This window comes from Chrysochloris asiatica, unplaced genomic scaffold (assembly GCF_000296735.1).
Source record: "Chrysochloris asiatica unplaced genomic scaffold, ChrAsi1.0 scaffold00010, whole genome shotgun sequence".
Lineage (NCBI taxonomy): Eukaryota > Metazoa > Chordata > Mammalia > Afrosoricida > Chrysochloridae > Chrysochloris > Chrysochloris asiatica.
Window position 1 is genome coordinate 32,735,194 of NW_006408528.1, and position 24,009 is coordinate 32,759,202.

Consider the following 24,009-nt stretch of genomic DNA (forward strand, 5'->3'; position numbering starts at 1 on the left):
TGTACCTGCATAAGGTTTCTGTGCGATACACAGACAGAAAATAATGTAGATAAAACAGTGTGTAACACAGACTCACAATAATTTTTAAAAATAGTTATAATAAACCCACCCATTGCCACTGAGTCCATTTGAAATCATAGTAACCCTATAGTGACCATATAAACAGTAACAATTCTGTAGGGTTTTGAGACTATAAATCTTCATGGACGCTCGGTGCCTCTTCTGTTTCTCATAGAGCAGCTGTTGGATTCAAACCAGCTGTCCCTTCAGTTAGCAGCCCAGTGCTTAACACACTGTGCAATCAGGCCTAACCACTTTAGTTTTCTAAAACCATGAAAAGTAATATGGTGGTAGTTATTAACTGTCATCAAGTTGGCTCCTATTCACATCAACCATGTGTAGGGTTTGAAGCTATAAATCTCTGCAGGAGTACAAAGCCTCATCATTTTCCTGCAGAGTGGCTGGTGTTTCACAGCCCAGTGCTTATCCTACAGAACCAACCTTGTGTTTCACAGCCCAGTGCTTATCCTACAGAACCACTATGCTCCTCTGAAAGAAAAGAGAATGAAAATTTTGTATACATCTAAGCTTTAAAATCTTTTTTAAGGAATTTTGGAAAAATAATCAGTACAGAAGCCCCTGACTATAGCTATCTGTGAGGATAATCAATGTATAAACACAGACACTAATGAGTTAAAAACTGAGTGAATGGAGACTTGAATGGAAAAATCTCCTCTGTTAATTCTCAACTACCTGTATCTAATCGTTGTCTTTAATAGGTCTTCCCTGTGGAATACTATGTTGTTTTTATTGTTGTTAAGTGTCGTCGAGCCAGTTCCATCTCAGCGACCCTATATAAGTGTGTTTCGAGGAGCAGTTCAGGATTTGAACTGCTGACTCTGATGTTAAACCGATCTTGTGGTCCAATACTTATCCTACATTGCCATACTAGTACTCCAATCATGATATTTTGTTGTTGTTGTTGTTATATGCGGTGGGGTCGGTTCCGACTCATAGCGACCCTGTACAGGTTTCCGAGGTGTAAATCTTAATGATATAGATGAGTAAAAAAACGGTTTGGGGAAATGATGTAATCTTCTGATGATTTTATTGACAAAGATATAAAATTTTATGTGTTTATATGCCCTTAAGTACTAAACCGGAGGCCTGTTGTGGCGCTGTGGGTTAATGCGCCAGACAGCAAAGCCGTTTGAACTGCAAGGTGGGCAGTTCAAGCTCACCAGCTGCTCCTCAGAAACCCTATAGAGGGTCTCTACGGGTCGGAACTGACTCGATGGCACTTCACAACAACAACAAGTACTAAACCATGGAGGTCCTGGTATGGTGCTGTAGGTTAGTGCACCAGACTGCAAAGCCGTTTGAATTGCAAGGTCGGAGGTTCAAGCTCACCAGCTGTTCTTCAGAAACCCTGTACAAGGTCACTATGGGTCGGAACTGATTCTGTGGCACTTCACAACAACCACTATTTTATAAGATAAATACAGTAAAGGGGGAAAGTGTGTTTAAAAATAATAGTATCTTTTTAAAAGGATAAATTTTCAGTAGAAGAAAAATAACAGAGCAAATAGAAAAAATTAAGGACAGAGAACAACATGGTCCTGGTGTGATGCTGTGGGTTAATGCACCAGACTGCAAAGCCATTTGAACCGCAAGGTCAGCGGTTCAAGCCTACCAGCTGCTCCTCAGAAACGCTATACAGGGTCGCGATGGGTCGGAATCGACTCGATGACACTTAATAACAACAAGAAAATTTTAAGTTTTGTTCTTAATAAATAAACACTCCACTGATTGACAGAATTATTAACCTAATTATTTTCCACCATTTTTCCATCAGTTTATCATAGTGTGGGAGCTTGTGTGTTGCTTTGATGCTGGAAGTTCTGAAGTTGGTTGCGCCTCAGTGTAAAGAAAAAATATCCTCACCACTTGACCAATAAATACCATCATGCTAATGGAGAAAAGATTGAAGGTTTGCTTGTATCAAGGACTTGATTTTGCTTGGATCCACTGTCAACACTTCTGGAAACAGCAGTCAAGAAATCAAACGATGTACTGCATTAGGAAAATCTGCTGCCTAAGACTTCTTTAAAGTGTTCAGGAGAAAAGTTTGAGGGGTAAGGTGCATCTAATCCAAACCATGGTATTTTCAGTAGCTTCCCATGCATGTTAAAGTTGAATAATGAATAAGGAAAACCGGAGAAGAATTGATGCATTTGATTTATGGTGTTGGAGAAGAATATTGAAAGTGCCATGGACTTCCAGATGAATTAACAGATCTGTGTTGGAAGAAATACAGCCAGAATGCTCCTTAGAAGCCTGGATGATGAAATTTCATCTCTCATACTTCAGACATGTTATCAGGACAGATCAGTCCCTGGAAAATTATAGCATGCTTGGTAAAGTGGAGAGTCAGCGCAAAAGACGAGATGGATTTACTCACTGGCAGCAGCAATGGGATCAAGTATAAAAATACTTGTGAGGCTGGCTTAGGACTGTGCAGTGTTTGTTCTGTTGTATATACGGTCACTATGAGCTGGAACTGACTCAGTGGCACCTGAGAACAATAACAACAACAACAACAACAGGGTCACCATGGTGGACAAGTTTTAGCAAAGTTTCCAGACTGAAAAAGACGGAAAAGTGGACCACTTCTGAATGGTTAGCCACTGTAAATGGTATGAATAGCAGCAGAGCATTTTCTCAAATAGTGCTAGAGCTTAAGTACCTCAGTTTACAATGCTCTTAACCTAGGAAAGAGCTGTCTTCTCAAAAACAGAGTTTGCCTTAATGGCACGGATAAAGCAAGCTTTCAAAACCTACATTTGCTAGTGGGACACAACTCAAAATGAGAAGAAACTACTGCAAACATTGAAAAGAAATGGTAGATGTTGAACCATTTCAAGAGATAGCATATGATGAAGAACCAATGTTACTGAAGGAAGAAGTCCAAGTTACACTGAAGGGCTTGACAAAAAACAAGGTTCAAGGAATTGACATAATACAAATTGAAAATTTTCAACAAACTAAGAAAGCACTGGAGATGCTCATTCATCTATGCCAGGAAAGTTGCAAGACCCTACCTGGACAACCAATTGAAAGAGATCCATATTTGTGCCCATTCCAATGAGAGGTGACCCAACACAATGTGAAAATCATCAAACAATATCATTAATGTCACATGCAAGTAAAATTTTGCTGAAGATAATTCAAAAATGGTTAAAACATTACATAGATAGAAAACTACCAGAAATTCAAGCCAGATTCAGAAGAGGACATGGAACTAGGGAATCATTGCTGATGTCAGATGGATCTTGGCTGAAACAAAATATATAAAGATGTTTACTTGTGCTATACTGACTATACAAAACTGTATGAATCATAACAAATTGTGGATAACATTGTGAAGAGTGGGTATTCCATAACATTTAACTGTGCTTATGTGGAACTTGTACATAAGTCAAGAGGCAGTTGTTAGACTAAAACAAGGGGATGCTGAATGGTTTAAAATGAAGAAAGGTATGAGTTAAGATTGTATCCTTCCCCCATACTTATTCAATCTGTATGCTGAGCAAATAATCCAAGAAGGGGGATTGATTATAAGAAGAAGAATGTGGCATCAGGATTGGAGGAAGACTCATTAACAACTTGCGATATACAGATGATACAACTGTGCTTGCTGGAAGTTTAAAGGATTTAAAATACTTACTGATGAAGATCAAAGACTATGAATTGCACTTCAACATAAAACAAAGGAAAATCCTCACAACAGAACCATTAAATAACATGATAAATGAACAAAAGATTGAAGTTGCCAAAGACTTCATTTTGGTAGGATCCCCAATCAACACTCATGAAAGCAGCAGTTGAGATCAAATTTCATGTTGCATTGGGCAAATCCATTGCAAAAGACTTCTTTAAAGTTTTAAAGAACAAAGATGTCAGTTTGAGGACTAAGGTGTGTCTGACTTTTAATCCATGGTGTGTTCAATTGCCCATATACAGGCAAATAGTGAATAGTGAATAAAGACCATGGTAGAAGAATCGAAGCATTTGAATTGTGGTATTGGCCAAGAATATTCAAAGTACCATGGACTGCAAGAGGAACAAGCAAATCTTTGTTTGTTCCTTATAAGAGAAGATGGTGAGACTTGGTCGCTCATACTTTGAACCTGTCAGGAGGAAGGAATCCCTGAGAAAAAAAGGCATCATGCTGTGAAAACTGGAGGGTCAACAAAAAGAGGAAGACCCCAAGGAGATGGATGACACAGTCTCTGCAACAATGGGTTCAAACATAATGAAAACAGTGAGGATGGACTGGGCAATGTTTCATTCTGTTGTGCACAGGATGGCTGTGATTCAGAACCAACTTGATGGCACCTACCAACAATATCCCGATTATTTTAGTATAGCATCTAAGACTTATTATTCATATGTAGATTATAGAAATCAGGCTTTTAAAGACTTTATTCTGGAATGGATAAGTACTGAACTTTTAGCCACAAAGTTGGTGTTTCAAACCCACCAGTCGTTATAGTCAGAACCAGCTTAATGGCACTTATAAACACCAACATTCTGCAGAAGTATTCAGATTTGAATCAAGTGAATTTGATTTGAAAGTGATTTGAATGGAGAGTTGAAATTTATGACAAAAATTTCCAGTTCTATCATCTGTGTCTCCACAATTACAATGTCTTCTGTTTTATCTCCATGTAATTATGTTTTGATATTATACCTACTACATTGAAGACATTCAAAACTAACAAAGGAATTTAAGTAGTAGGGTCCCTGGGTGGTAAAAGTTGTTAACAACTTCTACTGCTCATCAACAGGCTGTCAGTTTGAGTCTACCCAGAAGTCTATCCTTCCTGGGAAAAAGCCCTGGTGATCTGATTCTAAAACAATCAGCCACTAGAAGTCCTATGGATTAGAGTTTTACTCTGACACATGAGTCAAAATCAATTCCATGGCAAGTGGTTTTATTATTTTTCAATTATTAGTTAAAATTCTCCAATTCTAAACTAAAGGCAAAGAATCTGGAACATAGGCCTTTGATTATCATCTGGGGGAATGAAATGAAGTGCCTCAGTATAAAAAGCAAACTGTTCTGTTCAGTATACCTATGGATATGTTGTTGTTGTTAAGTGCTGTGGAGTTGGTTCCGACTCATAGCGACCCTGTACAGGGTTTCCGAGGCTGTAAATCTTTACGGGAGCAGAAAGCCTCATCTTTCTCCCGTGAACCAGCTGGTAGTTTTGAACTGCTGACCTTGAGGTTCACAGCCCAATTTGTAACCACTACACTACCAGAGATCATAGAAAAGCTTGGACTCGGGAATCCTATATATCTGGGTTTAATGTTAGCTCTAGCTCAAACAACTCACTCAGCCTCTCTCCACTTTTATTTCGTCATCTGTAAATGGAGTTAATGTAATTTACCCACAAGGCTGTGGGCATTAAGTGAGGTGATATGTGTGGAAATTCCTAGTGCAGTCCTTGGCATAGTAGACATTCAAGAAATGCTATGAAAAAGTGAGAATAACTTTGTATTGGTGAGTCACAAAGTCGGTCGCTTTTCTTGTTGACCAAATTCTATGTGACATGAGTGTTTCTTACGATGTTACTATTTAACTAGCTGCTATTGTCAGTTGGCAAAGGTCAAGCTTGCAAAAGGAAGGGAAATTTCTGATTCACAACATACCAGCCTATCACATGTCTTCAAGGACATTCTGATGAGAATTTAAATTAGAATTGCAAAGTTGAATAAAATTTTTCTTCTGATTCATTGTATTACTGCTGATAGAATCAGTCTGTAGTTTAACATCAGAGAAGAATTTTGGAAATACTCCTATGGTAAACCATTTCTTTAAGGTTTTCACCCAGATTTTTTATAAGATACTGAATGAACTCATATAGCTACTGACTTCATTTGATCTCTAACTTTTCATTATCGTCAAGTTAAATATATCCGTAGAAATGCATAAAGTAGTATATTATGATCCAAAGTTCCTAAAAATATTATTTGATTCCCCAGCTAGAATAAGAATGCAGTTTTGTTGTGAGAACAGCATTTAAAAAATGATTTCCTTTTCTTCGAAATGAGCATAAACACTGAACCCAATGATCTCACTATTTGGTAGTGATGACTTCCAACCAAGAGCTTCAAGTCTTCTTGAAATACAAGATTATGCAATCTTAGCATTGTAATTTCCTTTCATTTGTGGCCACATAACTTGGATAGATATGGAAAATTGGTGCCATGCTTCTAAATCTTACCCGAGCTGTAAAAGTGAAAGAAAATCACTTTCTTTAAGCTTAAGGAAAGGTGTGTGCATATTGTGAAAAATCCCTCAGTGGTTCTATTTTGTATACAATTTGCTGCCCAACTTGTACTCCTATTTTCAAATGGAATTGGTAAGGCTTAAAAATGTATAATTTAAGGGAAGTGGAAAAGCCACTTCATCTGTTGTCTCCCAAAGGCATTAAAAATACCCCTTTGTAAGGCATCTTGAAGGAGCATGCAAATTACAAGGCTGCAGAGAACCACAGTCAAGAAATACTGCGTTGTATCTTCATGTGATGTTTAAGGCAATTACTTTACGTAACTACTACCCACATTTCTTTCAGATAATTTCAGAGCATCAGCTTAAAATGCTGTAAACCATAAGACACTCAATCTGTCAAAATGTATTAAAGTTACTTCAAAATGTATTAATGCTAGTTCAACCTAAAAATTCCTATAATGAAATGATTTATATAAACTCAGAAAAGCTAGGAAATCCACAGATCTCTACTAAATTATTTGAGTCCCATGGTAGTATTTGAGCCCCATGGTGATGTGGTACAAATATGGTAATTTGTGGTGGCATAGTGGTTACGAGTCGGGCTGCTTACCTCAAGCTCAGCAGTTCAAAACTACCAGCCGTTCCGTGAGAGAAAGATGAGATTTTCTGCTCCCGTAAAGATTTACAACCTTGGAAACCCTGTACAGGGTCGCTATGTGCCGGAACCATCTCCACGGCACGTAACCACCACCACCAGCAGTTGTTTAGTAATAACCATTAATGCTTATCCATGGGTGTCTGTTTTTGTGAATTTGTCTAAGACCTATAGATGACTTCTCCAAAGTGGGGGGTGAATCTAAAAAGAAACAGATATGGGTCAGAAAAGAGAAATTTATCTTTCATGCCTACCTCTCATCTTTCCACCATACCATACAGAGATACAGACATACACATATATTCTTTGAACTAAGGCATGTTTATGAAAAACATTTTTTAAATGAACAGTTTCTTTTTCTTCCAAATGAGAGCATAAACACAACCCAATGCCCTAGGAATCTCTACACTTAGACATTCATGACCTCCATCCAAGGGCTACAAGTATTCCCTTCAGAGAAAAAGGCTTGCGAGCAACCTAGCTGTAAATGAGGACCAGGGAGGAATGACAGCATCTGCTATACCTTTTTCTGAAACAAGATAATGAAGCACCATCAAAAGTTACAAAATTTAAATTGGAGTAAGTAAAAGCTGGTAGACTCTCCTATAAGCTTTATCCGATCATTGACTTGGAATTTATTAGAGCCTTGTTCAGAGATATCTATCACTGATTACCTTTTGAAGTTGAAGGAAGTAATGGAGAGAATTTTCTCTTTGTTGTTGTTGTTAAGTGTCGTCGAGTCTATTCCGACCCATAGCAACCCTGTACAGGGTTTCTGAGGCTGTAAATCTTTACGGGAGCAGAAAGCTTCATCTTTCTCTCGCGGAGCGGCTGGTAGTTTCGAATTGCTGACCTTGTGGTTTGCAGCCCGATTCGTAAACACTACGCTACCAGAGCTCCTTGAAAGTCACGTGTGGAATCCCCGGGTGGCACAAACAGCATATTCAGCCATTAACTGAAAGGTTGACGTCCAAGTTCACTGACAGGCTCTTGCGAAGAGCTACCTGTAAAAGCTCAGCCATTGAAACCCGATGAGGCACAGTTCTACTCTAACACACAGGGGGCCGTCAGGAGTAGGAGTCCACTCATTTCACCATTTTTTTTAAGGACTCAACTTAAAAATGGCTCTACTCGTAGGCGGGTGGAATAGTTGTCTAGAAAATCTGAAAGTGCAATAGCCATCTAGGCCTCATCCGGGGCTTAAAATTCCCTTCACTAAGTGTAAGGCTTCAGACTGGTTCTTATTGGTTCAGTCATGGCCAATTAAGGGACCCCCAAAAGTACTCAAATCTGTAAGATCTGGGCGAACTGTGATAATAACTATAATGGAAAAATTGCAGATTGTTCACCCTGCTAGAAACGTAATCTCCCTGCTAGAAACGTAATCTCTCTCTTAGAAAACAAGGGCAGTATGCCTAGGCATCGAATAGCAATGACTCTCACAGTTGGAAACAGCAGTGACCCACTCTAAAAAGGTAGTCACTTTGAATGTGTTTCATCCTTTAACAATCCTGGGAGTAATCCAATTCTCTTATCAGTCTTCTGAAAGGGTTCACTACACTTCTTCATAGCTTCAACCTATAATTTTTCTCATTCTAGTTGTCATTCCACTTCACCAAAAGCTTAAAAATTTGCGTCTGTTCCTATTTTGCTTTGTCAGCCATGACTGAATTGCCTCAGACCAGTTTGCAGTCATCACTGATGAGGGACTTAGGCTCCAGAAGTTTGCTTTTAAACATGCTGGTGGGAAGAATTTTCTGACCTTTGCTTTAACTGTGGATTGGTTCATCAAATTATTTAGGTAATTTGTAGCACTGATAACATAAAATGAAGCTAAATTTCATAGAAGAAAGAAAATACATGAGAAATTGAGAGCATTCCTATTTTAACCTCTGGTCCTGGTGTGGCACTGTAGAATAAAGCACTGGACTGCAAGGTTGGCTTGAACCACATTGTCGGTGGTTCAAATTTACCAGCTGCATAAACACCCTATGCAGGGTTGTTATGAGCCGGAGACAACTTGACAACACTTAACAACAATATCAACAACAATTGTGTCCAAGAATTCTTATTCTGTTGCCCTAGATATTTCTAAAATATTTTTCATTCTTCTCTTTCATGTTCTATTCATTGATTTCCTAACTTTTCCCTTTACAAACCTTATACTTTTACACATGTGGATTTTGCTTGCTCTCTACCCCTCACCAAAAACAATAACAGAAAATTGCTGTCTTTGAGATAGCTCCAATTCATGGGTTCTCAGTGGCTGAATTTTTTAGAACTAGAACACCAGACTTTTCTTCCAATGTACCTCTGGGTAGACTCAAATCTCCAACATTTTGGTTAGAAGCTGAGCATTTTAACCATTTGCATCTCAAAAGAATTCCTCTTTCCTTTCATTTGTTGTTGTTGTTCAGTGCCGTTGAGTCGGTTCCGACCCATAGCGACCCTGTACAGGGTTTCCGAGGGTGTAAATCCTTACGGGAGTAGAAAGCCTCATCTTTCTCCCATGGAGCAGCTGGTAGTTTCGAACCGCTGACCTTAAGGTTTGCAGCCCGATTCGTAACCAGCAACTCTTCAGAAACCCTAGTGTCTCTATGAGTTGGATCTAACTGACTGTACATAACAACCAGCTATTAATGGGAGCCCTGTGTCTCTGTAGGATAATCACTGGACTGCTAACCAGTGAAAGTTAAAGCCCATCAGCTGCTCTGTGGGAGAAAGATGAGGGTTTCTGCTCCCACAGAGAATTCCAGCCTCAGAAACCCTATACAGAGTGTGGCATTGTAGAATAAGCGCTGGACCACAAAGCCAGATTGAACCTCATTATTGGCTGTTCAAACTCACCAGCCGCTCTTCAGAAACCCTGTACAGGTCGCTATGAGTCTGAACAGACTTGAAGGCACTTAACAACAGTGAAACAAAAACAAGAGTCAGAATTTACTTTCACTTAACAAGAAGCAAGTATTTGTAAATGTTGTTGTTAAGTGCCATAGAATCAGTTCCTACTCATGGTGGTGGTGGTTATGTGCCATGGAGTTGGTTCCAACTCATAGCAACCCTGTACAGGGTTTCCAAGGCTGAAGTCTTTACGGAAGCAGAAAGCCTCATCTTTCTCTCTTGGAACAGCTGGTAGTTTTGAACTGCTGACCTTAAGGTTCGCAGCCTGTGCTAACAGACCCTGTATAGGGTTTCCAAGGAGCAGCTGGTGAATTTGAAAAGACAGTCTTGCAGTTCAAAATGACCATGTGGTCCAGTGCATATCGTACAGAGCCACACCAGGAGTCTATTAGTAAATCAGTGGTTCTGAAATCATAATGTGTATGATAATCACCTGAAGGATTGGCCAATGATGGCGAATGTGTTGCCCCACCTCAAAAATTCTGATTCCTTATTTGTGTGAGACCTGGAATATGCATTGTTAATTGTATTGTTAATAAATTCACCAGCTGATTCAGTGCAGAAAATTCCAGGATCCTCTGAAAAACAGTACTTGTAAGAGTATCTCTCCTTCGCTTTTTAAATTTCTGGCAAAAGACTTCTCAGAATCATTTTTCTTCCCAAAACAAAAATGTCATTCCTTTTCCCAGAAGCTCCTTTTCCAGAAATAGTAGAATGCAAACATTTCTATTCTCCACCTTCGAAGCTGGATTGCAAGTGTTTAGATGGGTGATAGCTAAATGTGAGTTAATAAAATCGCTATTAATCACTTTTTTAGAAAATGTAGGAATCCCAAGAACATGCTGTAATTTGCATCACTTTTGTACTGCCTCTGCCAGCTCTGGAGTCAGACTAACAAAACAACTATTTATGAAGAGGGCAGGTTTAAGATCAAAATAATTCTTTTGCAAAACTCAGGAAACAGTATCAGAGCCTGTGGACTGTGCTCTTCCAACTGGAGAATCCTGTATTTGTAATAAATTCCTTTTGCTTTGGATGAGTTCTGCATTTTCAATGAGGTTAACTTGGCAACATTCTAGTTGATTTTAATAAAAATAGCTGCTTTGAGGACAGGGAGCTGAGGTTGCCAAATTTACAGCTGCCTTGCACAATTACTCTTACACCTCCTTCAGGGCTACTTAGAATCAGTAAGTAAATTAAGTGTATTGATTGCAATTTTGCTGGACTAACCACCCCCTCTTTTTTTCTTAAGGAATAAACTTGATTCCTTTTAGTATGTGTCTGTTCAGAGTGATCTCTTTTCTTTTCAGCCATAACACAAAGACAACATCATGGCTGGATCCACGACTTGCGAAAAAGGCTAAACCTCCAGAAGAGTGCAAAGAAAATGGTAGGTTATTAAGTTTTTCTGGTATTTTAGCAATGCACTTTGCAAATGTTTGTGTTTCTTATACAAGTGTCTTACCAGAAGACGCAATAATCTGGTTGAAATTATTTTAAAGATAAAAGATTTAATTCTCAGAAAGAAGAGATAATTAACTCGGCATTTTAGCAGTGCCATGTGGTTTTGCTTTTTCTCTCTAAGGAGATGGTGCTGAATATCACATCTCTGTCATCTCTGTTGGTTCTATTTGACTCCTGGCCTGACTTTCTACCACCTACTAAGGACTTTGTGTTTGCAATATGTCTCTCTGAGGACTCTGATCTTTTAATTGGAATCAGATATGCTGTTTGGAGAAATAGCATTGTGGGACTATGAATAATATTTGATTTTGTGTAAAGGCATAGCGTTCTATCAATTTTTTTTAGAAATTGTGATGTAAAGATATCTATCTATACCTTTATACATTATAGTATTACATGTATATTATATTATTATTATAGGCAATATAATATTATATATATATGTATATATTAAGAGAAATTGTATAAGTATGGCTACTTTCCTTTAATCAAATAACTGTTTCATCAAATAACTGTTTGCATAAATGTTCTTGATTATTCCTAGTATTTCCTAGTTTCTAATCTAATACTGACTGTCTTAAAAATCAACTCTTTTCACACATGTGAAGGACTTTTAAAAACAATTTTAAAAACAAAAATTCTGTTTTTATATTAGTAAATTAATAGATGGCAATCTGTTCCAGATGATACTTTTTAATTACTAAAATATTTAAATATTAAAGAAACACTTGTAATTGAACTTGAATGATAACCTCACTTTAAAATATTTTCTTAATTCTAAAAGTGATTTTATTTTAATAATTATTCAGGCTTTTTCTGATACTATCTAGACAATTGTATTTGTTCCTATATTATAGCTGTTCATGGGCTAACTGTTCTGTTAGTACTATAAATTAAATAAAAATGAGCAAATGCGGCTTAAATATTCATATTTGAATATGACTCTAAGTTTATTTATCAATAACTATCTAATTTTACATACATGCTATATCTCTTCATCTATTAAGTATGATAACTCAAGTGTTTGTGGTTGAGCCATGTATAATATTATTATATGTCTTGGGATTTTGAACACAAGTAGGATAGATCTCATTGACACCAATAAAGCATTTTGCAGATTGTGATAGGCTGGCTATACATTAAAGGGACCTGATCTCTTATATCTGGGAGTTATAATTTACTTATGCCACAGATGTAAAATCTTAGTACATCCTAATTAAAATAAATTCAACAGTTTTGTAGCTCTGTGACATATTGAACTCAGCTGTCATGCTCCTTTGAATTGTTCATTTCATTATAAAAAGCTGTTTAAGTTCAAAGTTAAAAACCTGGGGGAGATGTAGGCATAACATATTAGATAATTATAATATTTTATTGTTATCAGTTTTTCCCACATATGTACTTATCAGTCTGCTCAAAATCATAGATGCCTGAAATCTAATGCCAGTGCTTGTCACTGAAAAATGAGACCTAGAACATAGTCCTATAGCTCATAATGGTATGTAACCTAATCAAACACTGTTGCTGCTGTTGTTAAAAATCACCAAATTGGTTCCAGTTCATAGTGACCCTGTATAGGGTTCCCAAGGAGTAGCTGATGGGTTTGAACCACTAATCTTGTGTCTAGCCTATCCTACAGCACCATATCAGACTTATTTTCTACAAAATCAAGAATTCACAGAATGTATTCCACATATTGTTGGAATGTTTTGCAATGAAAATTAAAATCCAGTCCATTAGAATACTATTATTTGGCCACATATTTTAAGTTATTTTTGCCTAGAAAAAGTTTTAAGTAATACTATCATTTTTATTTTTTTCAAAATAACATAGATTGAAATTGCTTGAGTATAACATTGGATATTAATGGATTACTTGTGAGTCTGTCACAGACACCAGGCTTCTTTAAATGCATCATACTTCAATGTAGACCAAAGTTAGTGTAATGATTCTTTTGAATGTGTATAAAATATATATACAGATTTGTAGAGACTCCAGATAATGCTTTCTCTTTCTCCAAAAAAGATTTACAATTCCTTTGCCAGGCAAATAGAATGGAATTGAATTATCTTAATCTAATCAGGAACTAAACCAAGGTGAGGTTGAGTTGAGTTTTAGTAAGATCCAATAAATTCTGGTTTTCTTCTGTGCTTTGACCTTCAATCACCAGAACTTTCCATTCACAGTCTATCTCTGGTCAGTAAAGGTCTAGAGAATAAATACATTAGGGTTTGTAGCTCATCAGGTCTCTCTCAGGCACAACTGCTCATGCTATATGATAGCAGTCACTGACAATATATAAATAAATGGTTGTGGGGGTCTGATAAAGCTTTATTTGTGGACACTGAAATTGAAATTTCATGTCTTTTCACAAAACAAAATGTTCTTACATTGACTTTTATTTCAACCATTTTAAAGTGTAAAAAACATTTTTAGCTAACAGACTATAGAAAAATAGACACAGACAAACTTGTTTCATAGGGCACGCCTTTAGCTAGTGTGTTTATCTGGAGCCTTCTCTCTGGCTGGTATGGAACACCAGTATCTGAAAATCAGCAGTGTGATTCAGGCTCTCTTTTTAGCTTAACTTTTGGCCTCTAGATCTTCTAGCTTTAGAATTTAACATATGACTTCCCGGAATAGTAGGTAGTGTGCTTGAGATCTCTCGTGTCTGTATTTTGTCACTCTAATTGCTCTAGACTGCTCAACTCTCTGTTGGTTTCCTTGAACCCCAGCAGTTGTTGGTTCTCCTCCCCATCCAGTCTGGATTCTTTGCATCTTCTCCAAGCCCAGAGTCAACAAAGTTAGCTGCAAATGGTTCTCTCATTTCTCCAGGAGTCTCCTCTCTCAAATCGTAGACCGCCTACATTTTGTTGCTTCATGAAATTTCTGAGCCTTTAATGCTATTGATTTGTCCTGCATTTTATCCTGAGTTTCTATGTGTTCTCAGAAGGGCCATGTGTTTGTTATAAGCTACTCACCTGTTCTACCTGGAAGCAGAAATTTTAGGGCATTCATTTTAGAATTATACATTTTAGACTTTACTGAGGTTCTTTATTCATTCTTTATAGATATCACAATTTATATTTTAATTCCTCAAGATTGATGTTCAGTTGATTGTGTAAGCATGCATTGATGTGCACATGCATATATGTGTATGTCTGTGTTCATGTGTGTATGTAGGTACAGATTTGTAAATGTAACTACATAAAGTCAATTCCTAGGTCAGTTATAAGAAGATGAAGCCAAGTAAAAGAGAGATGGAAGGAGGTACCAACAATTTAAATTATTTTGGATTAGAGAAAAAATTAGCAAATGTCTTTTTATTGATCACAGGGGGAACTAATTACTCAACTGCATGCATATTAAGCTCATATCCTACTACCTCTAAAGTAATCTAATTGTCTTTTTATTTGAAGGGTAATAACTACTATCAAACATATAAAAACATGCATCCTTTGTCTCACAATGTGCTTGAAATTTTTGAAGATGTGTTGCTGGGTACATTTGTTATCACTTCATGCATTTTTGGAGTTTTAGTACCAGTCTACATGACAGAAAGTCTCCACCTACAACTGGATTCTAATATTAGTATTTGGGGGAGTGCTGTTTAGCAAACCAATAGTCTTTTACAAACTGCCACAGAAATAGCAGTTAACTATTCAATATTTGGATGTAAAACTGGTTAAATTATATAGAAAGCACCATCATTTTTGCCCCCAAACTAGTATCAGTCCCATGGGGCTGATCCTGAGACCGCCCCAATCACAAACATTTCTGGAGTGACACATCCCATAAGAATCACTGCATTTCAGTTAACATCAAAAATGTATACGAGTCTGGTATTTCTTAAAGTTTAAATGTGATTAAATTCAGTGGTGGTGGTGGTGGCTGTATGCTGTCAAGTCGGCTCTGACTCCTAGTGACTCTGTATAGGATTTTCTTGGCTATAAATTATGGAAGCAGAAAGCCTCATGTTTCTCCTGCAGAGCAGCTAGTAGATTCAAACTGCTGCCCTTTTGGTTAGCAGCACAACTTGTAACCCACTGCAGGACTTTTTAAACTCAGCAGGATCATATTATTGAATTCAGGAGAGGAAGTTATGTAGGCTTCAGAATCAGGAAGACTATTCCAAATCTGTCTATGGGATCTTGGTCAAGTTGCTGAATTTTGAGAAGCTTAGGTAGTCTTACCTGTAAAATGGGAATGCTGTTTTCTCCATACAAAGATGAAGCACAGTAATTGTTGCACCCGAGGCTCTGAAGAACCACTCATTTCCTTTTCTCAAACAGTGCTCCGAACCAACAAATTGGCTTCATGGAAGACAAGGGGGGAAATTCAGAATAGTTGGTCTATCTTGACTGCTTTCAATTATTGCAGGGTATCCTGAAGAGATGGAAATGAACACGCCTATGTAAGCTAAAATTATCCATCTAGCTAATGTTAGCCTACTATTAATAGATGGGAAGCTCCCCCCTCTTTATTATTTTTTCTTGTTGTTATAAGACCAATGTTGTAAAAAGTTTTTGTTTGTTTTTTTAAACTTTTTATTGTGAATTGGGTGATGGTTTATAGAGCAGATCATCAGCTTTCCATTCAACAAATCATATACTTTACTTCATTATATGGTTGCAATCCCTTCCATGCACCAACAGCCAACAGCATTTATCTGTATTCATTCCAACCACTGCATTCCTCCCTGTGTCTCCCACCACCCCCATCTTTCTTCTGCCAACTTCCTCTGATTGTACATTGCCTGCCCCTTCACCCATATCAACATGTGTATACCCTCTAGCACATGTATCATTTCCTCCTCCCCCCAAAACCATCATAGATCGTTTCTTTTGTCAAGAAAACCCCATCTCTCTTTTTATTTCCTTTGATGGACAAAACCAAAAACAAACAGACAAAGAAAAAAAACCCATGCAGAGATATATAATCATGTAAACAACCACAGGGCATATTCTGGAAGCCAGTCTCCTGTTTACCAACACACAGCCTTTCTCTTTCCATGAGTCACGAGTTCTCAGCTGTTCAGTCTCTCCATGCCATCACCTCTGCCTCCATCTCTGGTGTCTCTGCTTCTCTAATTAGGATTCCATGTTACCCTATGTACAACAGAATGAAACCCTGTGCCATCCTCACAATTACTGCTACACTTGAGTACATAGTTGCTGCCACTGTGCCAATCTGTTTTGTTGGAGTCTCCCTCTTTTTTGCGTTGCACCACTTTCTCAAACATGATGTGCTTCTCTAGGGACTGATCCCTCCTGATAATATGTCCAAAGTATGAGAGACAAAGTCTGGCCATCTTGGCTTCTAAGTAGCATTCTGGTTGTACTTCTTCCAACACAGACTTGTTTATTCTTCTGGTCTTCTGCAGTCCATGGTACCTTTAATATTCTTCTCTTACACTGTCATTCAGATGCATCAATTCTTCTATGATCTTCCTTATTCATTGTCCACTTTCACATGCATATGAGACTGTTGAAAAGACCATGCCTTGGGTCATGCACACTTTTGTCCTCAAACTGACATCTCTGATCTTGAAGACTTTAAAGAGATCTTGTGCAGCATATTTGCCTAATGCAATACATTATTTGATTTCTTAACTGTTGCTTCCATGAATGTTGATGGTAGATCCAAGCAAAATGAAGTCTTTGACAACTTCAATATTATCTCCATTTATCGTGTTATTTCTATATAATTGAAGACACCAATTAGTTTCAGGTTGTTTTGTTGTTGTTTTTATTTTTATTTTTTAACTTTTTATTGTGAATTGAGTGAAGGTTTACACAGCAGATCAGGTCATTTCTTGATTTAACTTTATAAAACTAAAGCATAGCTTAGGTGAGACTAATTTATTTTCATAATTCAGATTATTTTGTAAGATTTCAAAGTATATTTCTCCTTAAGAAAGAGCTTTGGCCTGTTTATTCATTAAATTTATGTTGATAATTGTTGTTGTTGTAGTTCAGTCAGTTCCAACTCATAGCGACGGAATGGCGGGAGGGGTTAAACTGTTGACCTTCTTCACCATGGAAGAGATTCGGGCAGCCAACAAACATATAAAGAAATGTTCATGATCACTAGCTATTGTTGTTGTTTTTATGTGCCGTGGAGTCGGTTCTGACTCATAGCGACCCTGTAAAAGGGTTTCCAAGGCTGTAAATCTTTATGGAAGCAGAAAGCCTCATCTTTCTCCCACGGAACAGCTGGTAGTTTCAAACTGCTGATCTAGCAGTTTGCAGCCCGATTCATAACCACTATGCTACCAGAGCTCCTTAGAGAGATACAAACCAAAACAACAATGAGATAATCATCTCACACCAGCAATAACAGCAAAGTTCAAAAGAGTAGAGGACAATAAATGTGGGCAAAGATGTGGAGAGACTGGGACTCTCCTACATTGCTGGTGGGATTGCAAAATAGTCCAACCACTCTGGAAAACAGTATGGTGCTTCCTCAGAAAGTTGAAAATTGAAATATCATGTGATCCAGCAATTCCTGTACTTGGTATATATCTACAAGAAATACGAGCCACATCACGAGTAGATATATGCACATCAATGTTCACAGCAGCACTATTTATAATACCAAAAAGATGGATACAGCCTAAGTGCCCATCAATGAACTGTTGACCATAGAGGTTAACAGTACAGTGCTTATCCTACAGTGCCATGCCAGGATTCCTGTATTGGTAACTGGTGATATTAACTATTCAACAAGGTTACATATGGCCAAGTAAGCTTCCCCTTTAAATATTTGTTTTGTAATCTGATAAACCTGCTTGGAGTATGTTTAAAATGTACCTTGATAGTTTCCACTAGGAAGAACTCATTAAAAACATATCTGGAAAATCAATTATTCAATTACTTGTTATTGTTAAATGCCGCTGAGGCAGTTCCAACTCATAGTGACCCTGTGTAGGGTTTCCAAGGCTGTAAATCTTTGAGGGAGCAGAAATCCTCACCATTCTCCCTGAGATCAGCTGATGGAGTTGCACTACTGACCTGGTTGTTTGCAGTCCAGTGCTTAGGCTAAAGAACCACTCAGTTACTAAAATTTCTAAATTTAATAGTTGCTTATTTTATAAATATTGAGTATCTATCTCCAGGGATAATTTAAATTAATTGGTACTTCCTTAAATCTCTCTTTTACTTTATTGCTGTTGTGTTGTTAAGTGCCTTCTAGAAGGTTCCTACTTATAGCTACCCTGCATAGGGTTTCCAAGGAGCAGCTAGTGAGCTGGAACCACCAACCTTGTGGTTCAAACTGACATTGCATTCCAGCGTATTAACCCACAGCAAAAAAATCTTACATTTCCAAATTTATATCTACATATATACATAAATATATATACGTATATACATATCGGACTCCTAGTGTGGTGTTAGAGGATCAGCACTGGTCTGTGAACCACAAGGTCAGCAGTTCAAATCCACTGGCTCTTCCTTGGAAACCCTATACAGAGTTGCTATGAGTCAGAACCAATCGATGTCACTTAACAACAACAAATATGCATATATTGTATGAAATCATATATATGAACATATATATATGTGGAATTAGATTTAAAATTTTAATTGTGATGTTAACAAATATCAATTAAAAACCTCAGTAAAATCAAATGTACAATTATAAAACAAATGCCCTAAAATTTCTGGCATTTCCTCTTTCCCCTTTATTTCTGAAACACCTATGATTGAAGTATTAGATAATTCGTTATAGTTCTGCTGGTCCCAGAGGTTCTGTTCATTTTTCTTTTCAGTATTTCCTTTCTAGAGCTCACAGTAAGTAAATTTTATTCATCTATCATCAAGTTCCAGAGTCTGGTGTGGTGCTGTGGGTTAATGCACCAAACTGCAAAGCCGTTCAAACTGCAAGGTCGGTGGTTCAAGCTCACTAGCTTCTCCTTGGAAACCCTATACAGAGTCTCTATGGGTCGGAACCGACTCGATGGCACTTCACAACAACATCAAGTTCAGTTTTTCTACCCCTGTCAATTCCACTCTACAGTTAAATCCATCCAACAAGCATTTAGTTTCTGTTACTGTATTTTTCCATTCCATAAATTCTCTTTGCTTCTTTTTTGTAACTTCTTTTACCTGAATTTTTTTCTATTTTTAGTTTGTTTCAAAAGAATGCATGCTAACTATTAAAACATTTTTATTATGGCTCTAACAGTTGATTCATCTTAGTATTGGAGTTAGTTGAGTGTCTTTACTTACCCAATTTATGATTTTCTTGGGGTTTGATATCAAGAGTTATTGTTATTATTTTTTATCCTGAATATTTTAGATATTATGTTAAGAGACTCTTGATTACATATATATAATATATATATATGCAGGTATTCTCTCTGTTTAGGTTTAATGTATATGTTCTGGCCTGTTTTGTGGACTTTGTATTCATGCTATGGAGAACATTTCTCCTGCCTTGTTCTCTGCTCCTTCAGTGTTGGTGGGTAGGGATCAGGGAATGTGTCAACCCACCTGGAATCTGGATCAATTTGGGTGCTGCTGCTGATGGGGGGTGGGGGGTGTGTAAAAATTTTACGACTCCATTGAGACCATCATTGCCTCTGGGTGAGAGTTGATAGGTCCTTGCTTAGCTTCCCTTTCTCCAGTTCTTTGACCAGAAAAAACAGATTTTCCTTGTTTGTTTGTTTGTTTCTTTATGTAGGTTGGGTGCTCTGGGTTGAAGGCATCTCTGGGATATTTGGGAAATTAAAAAAAGTAAAACCCTAGGGACTCACTTTGTTGTCATTCCTCATATCTTGTGGTTCCTAGCCAAGTCACCTTTTTCCATCTTTCAGCATCATTTTATGGTGGCTGTTGAATTCCAGGGTATTTAGAGGGAAAAGTGAGTCTATACCATCTTGTCTGGAACCAGATATCCAAATATGACACCTGATAGTGAATGATAATCACACTTTTTAGATTTGGAGTATTTTTACATGCATTAATTCTGGTGAGTCTACCTATACTCTTGTGAGGTAGGCAGAGATTTTATCTCCCATTTTTCAGATAATGATGTTATAACCCAAAAGGTTCAGAGGCCTTGTTCAATCAGTATGAATAGAAAATCAGTCTTGACGCTGGGACACTGTGTTTACAATGGACATCCATGTTGGGTATATAGCACAACACCATGTGATGCTGTTGCTAGTTATATTAAAGACTAAAAAAACATATAAGAAATAGGTTAAAAACTGTTAATATAAAACTTTTTGTATTTAAAAGAAAAAGGGACTGTATTTTCCATTGTCATATCTATAAGAAGACAAATCAAGATACTTTTATGATTGAATTATTTTAAATGTGATATGATATATGGTCTAAAACTGTGACTTTAGCTCTCTTAAAGATATTTTAAAATGGGTATTGATTTATAGTCTCTGTTCTTTAGATTTTTCTTACATGAATGAGCTTTTGTTGATTTCTATGCCTTCACAATTTCTAAAACTGTTCACTATAGTCCACATATTGTTGGAACAATTTCTCTAGGAGCTAAATTGGGTCTGTATCAATCATGCTGCCAGGGATGGCATTAAGTATCCCTCAGTGGTTAGATTTGCTCACCAAAGCAGAAAGCAAAACAGAAAGGTGAAGCACTGATCTGAATAATACAAACAAGTTCTTCTAGAAATGGGAGAAACAGATTTAGATGATCAAACCAAAGGCTGGTAAATGAACATTAACTATATAGACTGTAGTTGAAAAAAAAAAAATACACTTAAAAACAGGAGGCTTGAGTTTAGTTTCTGAGGTAAAATGATCTGTGTGCAATTTTATGTGTAATTTTAAGGTTTCCTAAATACTGTGCATTACAAAATAGTATTTTACAAAGCTGATGACTGTAAGAAAAGTGAACTGTTTTTCACTAGTTAGGATGAATACTGAGCACATAGGATATATTCCGTGCTTGACTTGCAGCTTAACCACCAAGCATCTTGAAGAGGACACTCATTCACACAGCTACAGCTAAGAGACTGTCCATGGTAAAATTATAAACCCATGTCTTCAAGGAATTAGATTTCCAAAATTATATTATTGTAACTGTCCTTTTGGGGGAACTTCTTGTGCTTAGAAATATTGCCTTAAAACACAAACTGGCCAACATCAAGTTTTAGTTCCCTGGCGCTGCTGTAACAGAAATATCATAAGTAAATAGCATTGTTGTTGTTGTTGTTAAGTGCTGTCGAGTTGGTTCTGACCCATAGTGACCCTGTATTTGGGTTTCCGAATAGCAGGTGGTGAGCTTGAATCGTCAACATTGCAGTTCAAATAGATTTATAGAAGTACAAATTGTTTTCTCATGGTTCTGGCAGTGAGATGGCGCAATTCTTAGCATGGCTCTAGAAGGAACATCGCCTTATCTGTTTCAGTTTCTAGTAGCCAGCAGTCCTTGGAGTTCCTGGGTTTTCTGTCTCCATTGTCATCAACAAACATGTGTCTTTCCCCTGAGTCTCCACTCATGTCTCTATGTTTCTCTTTAGATAACTTAGATGATTTGGTTTAGGATCCATCCTACAGTGATGTGACTTCAACTGGTTGATTACATTGCATTAGATTTCAGTACATAGCATAAATACATTAGATTATCTAGGATTACATCCACAGGAATAGGTACTAGGATGCTAACACATATTTTGTGGGGGCACAATTCAATCCACAACATTGGTTGTTTTGATATGAAAACTATGTTAGAAACCTGAATAGATTTATAACTATTATTTCCAAGAACTACTTCAAGTCAGCAATATGTGTGAAATTTTATTGGTTATATTTGTCCCTGAACCTCTTACTAATATGTGTTATGCCTTGGTTATATTGCTTTCAGGTTTTGATTCATAAAACTAAATCTTCATATATCATTAATTTCCCAATATTTACTTTCATTAAAAATGTTTTCATCATTCCCACATTATTTCTTCAGCTTATTCTAATATGTACCCTTTCTCTTTGACTTCACATTTGTTTGCTTAATCCAAACCTTTCCTTTAATGCTATTCCACACACTCCCTCAATACTTCAGTTCTCTAAATATTGGTCTTTTCTTTCTGATTCTAGTATTCAGTTATTATATAAAATCATAAGTCATTTTGCTCATTTTGATGTAGCTTATGTACCTGCAAACAAAGCAAGTTGTCATTCATAAAACAAATACCTAATGGGTATCCACACTTTAGAAATGAGCTGTGAACCATGGAAAATCCAAATAAATACAAGACCTGAGTCCAGTCTTCAAAGAGCAGTGTAGTTGAAAAGATAATAATAAAATATCTATACAAATGAGGAGAGTTTAATAATGGTGTAAAGAAGCATCCATCTGATACAAAAGAAGTAGGGGAAATTAGCCAGGAGGGTTGCTATTTAGAGGTGCAGAGGACTAACAATGGATGCCCAAAAGGATGTCAAACCCCAAAGCAACAGCCAATGTTATATATTTGTTGAGAAAGTAACACAGTAAATGAAATAAAATCCAGGAACACATAATCACATGCAGATAATGTGAATATAGAATATGGTTCAAGAAAAGGATGAAAAGAACAGTGGTTTTGATGCTCCATGAAACGTGAATGCAGAGGAACATGTTCACTTTTATTTGAATTAGTCACTAATGGTTCACATTATTATGTACCTTGTGAATAGTATTCTTTCTGAATCCAACTATAGACATATGATTTCATTTTATTTCATTTTTAAGCCATATTATATTTTTACTCAAAGCCCCCAGGAACTACTGAGTGGGAGTAATAAACTTCTTTGCTATTAAAAAAATATTATATTTATGTATCTACTAATATTTTATAAATAAAGTTCTGTTCAATGAAAAAAACAAAAATAATACGTGATCATGAGGACTGCTACGAAATATTTGATGAAAGAAATAGAATTTTAGCCAAATATCAAAGATGGGTCAGATTTAAGGCCACTCTTAAATGTTCATGTTGCCCTAGTTTACATAGTTTGCTGACCTTCTCTTTTCCCTCTACTCCATTCTTTGTGAGTAGTTTCCTCATTCCCATGGTTTTAATGCCCATCTAAATGCTGATGAGTCTCAAATTTTCATTTTAATTATGGTTAAATGTGTCTGCTACAAATATTTTGTTGTTGTTGGTAGGTGCTGTCCAGCTGGTTCCAATTTATAGCGAACCCTATCTATGCCCAACAGAACAAAATGCGGCCTGGTCCTGTGCCATCCTTAAACTGTTGCTATCTGTGGGCCCATTGCTGCTGCCACTGTGCCAGTCCATCTTGTTGGGGGCCTTTTTCTTATTATTGACCCTCCACTTTACCAAGCATAATGTCCTTCTCTAGGGACTGCTCCCTTCTAATAATATATCTGAAGTATGAGAGATGAAGTCTGGCCATCCATAATATTAAGTGCTTTATATATGTTGCTCATTACTTCATTAGGTTTTGCTCCTACTTTTGTTGTTGCTGTTAGATATCATAGAGTTGATTCTGGTTCATAGGGATCCTTTCTACAACAGAACAAAATGCCATGCAGTCCTTCACCATCCTCACACATTGCTATTTATGAGTTCATTGTTGCAGCCACTGTCAGTATATCTTATTAAGGGGTTTCCTCATTTTTGCTGACTCTATTTTACTGTAGTGGCACTATGGCTCTGTAGAATAAGGGCTGGACTGTTAATCATAAGGTTATGGTTCAAGAT

General features: G+C 37.0%; 1 protein-coding gene across 1 annotated transcript in view; it reads left to right on the forward strand.

Annotated features, from left to right (window-relative positions):
* MAGI2 (membrane associated guanylate kinase, WW and PDZ domain containing 2) overlaps positions 1 to 24,009 on the forward strand; it is a 1,931,490-nt gene that overhangs the window by 1,301,540 nt on the left and 605,941 nt on the right. Inside the window, exon 6 of the mRNA XM_006834399.1 lies at positions 11,168 to 11,247. Coding sequence (XP_006834462.1) covers positions 11,168 to 11,247 — 80 coding nt within the window. The remainder of the gene's footprint in view (positions 1 to 11,167; positions 11,248 to 24,009) is intronic.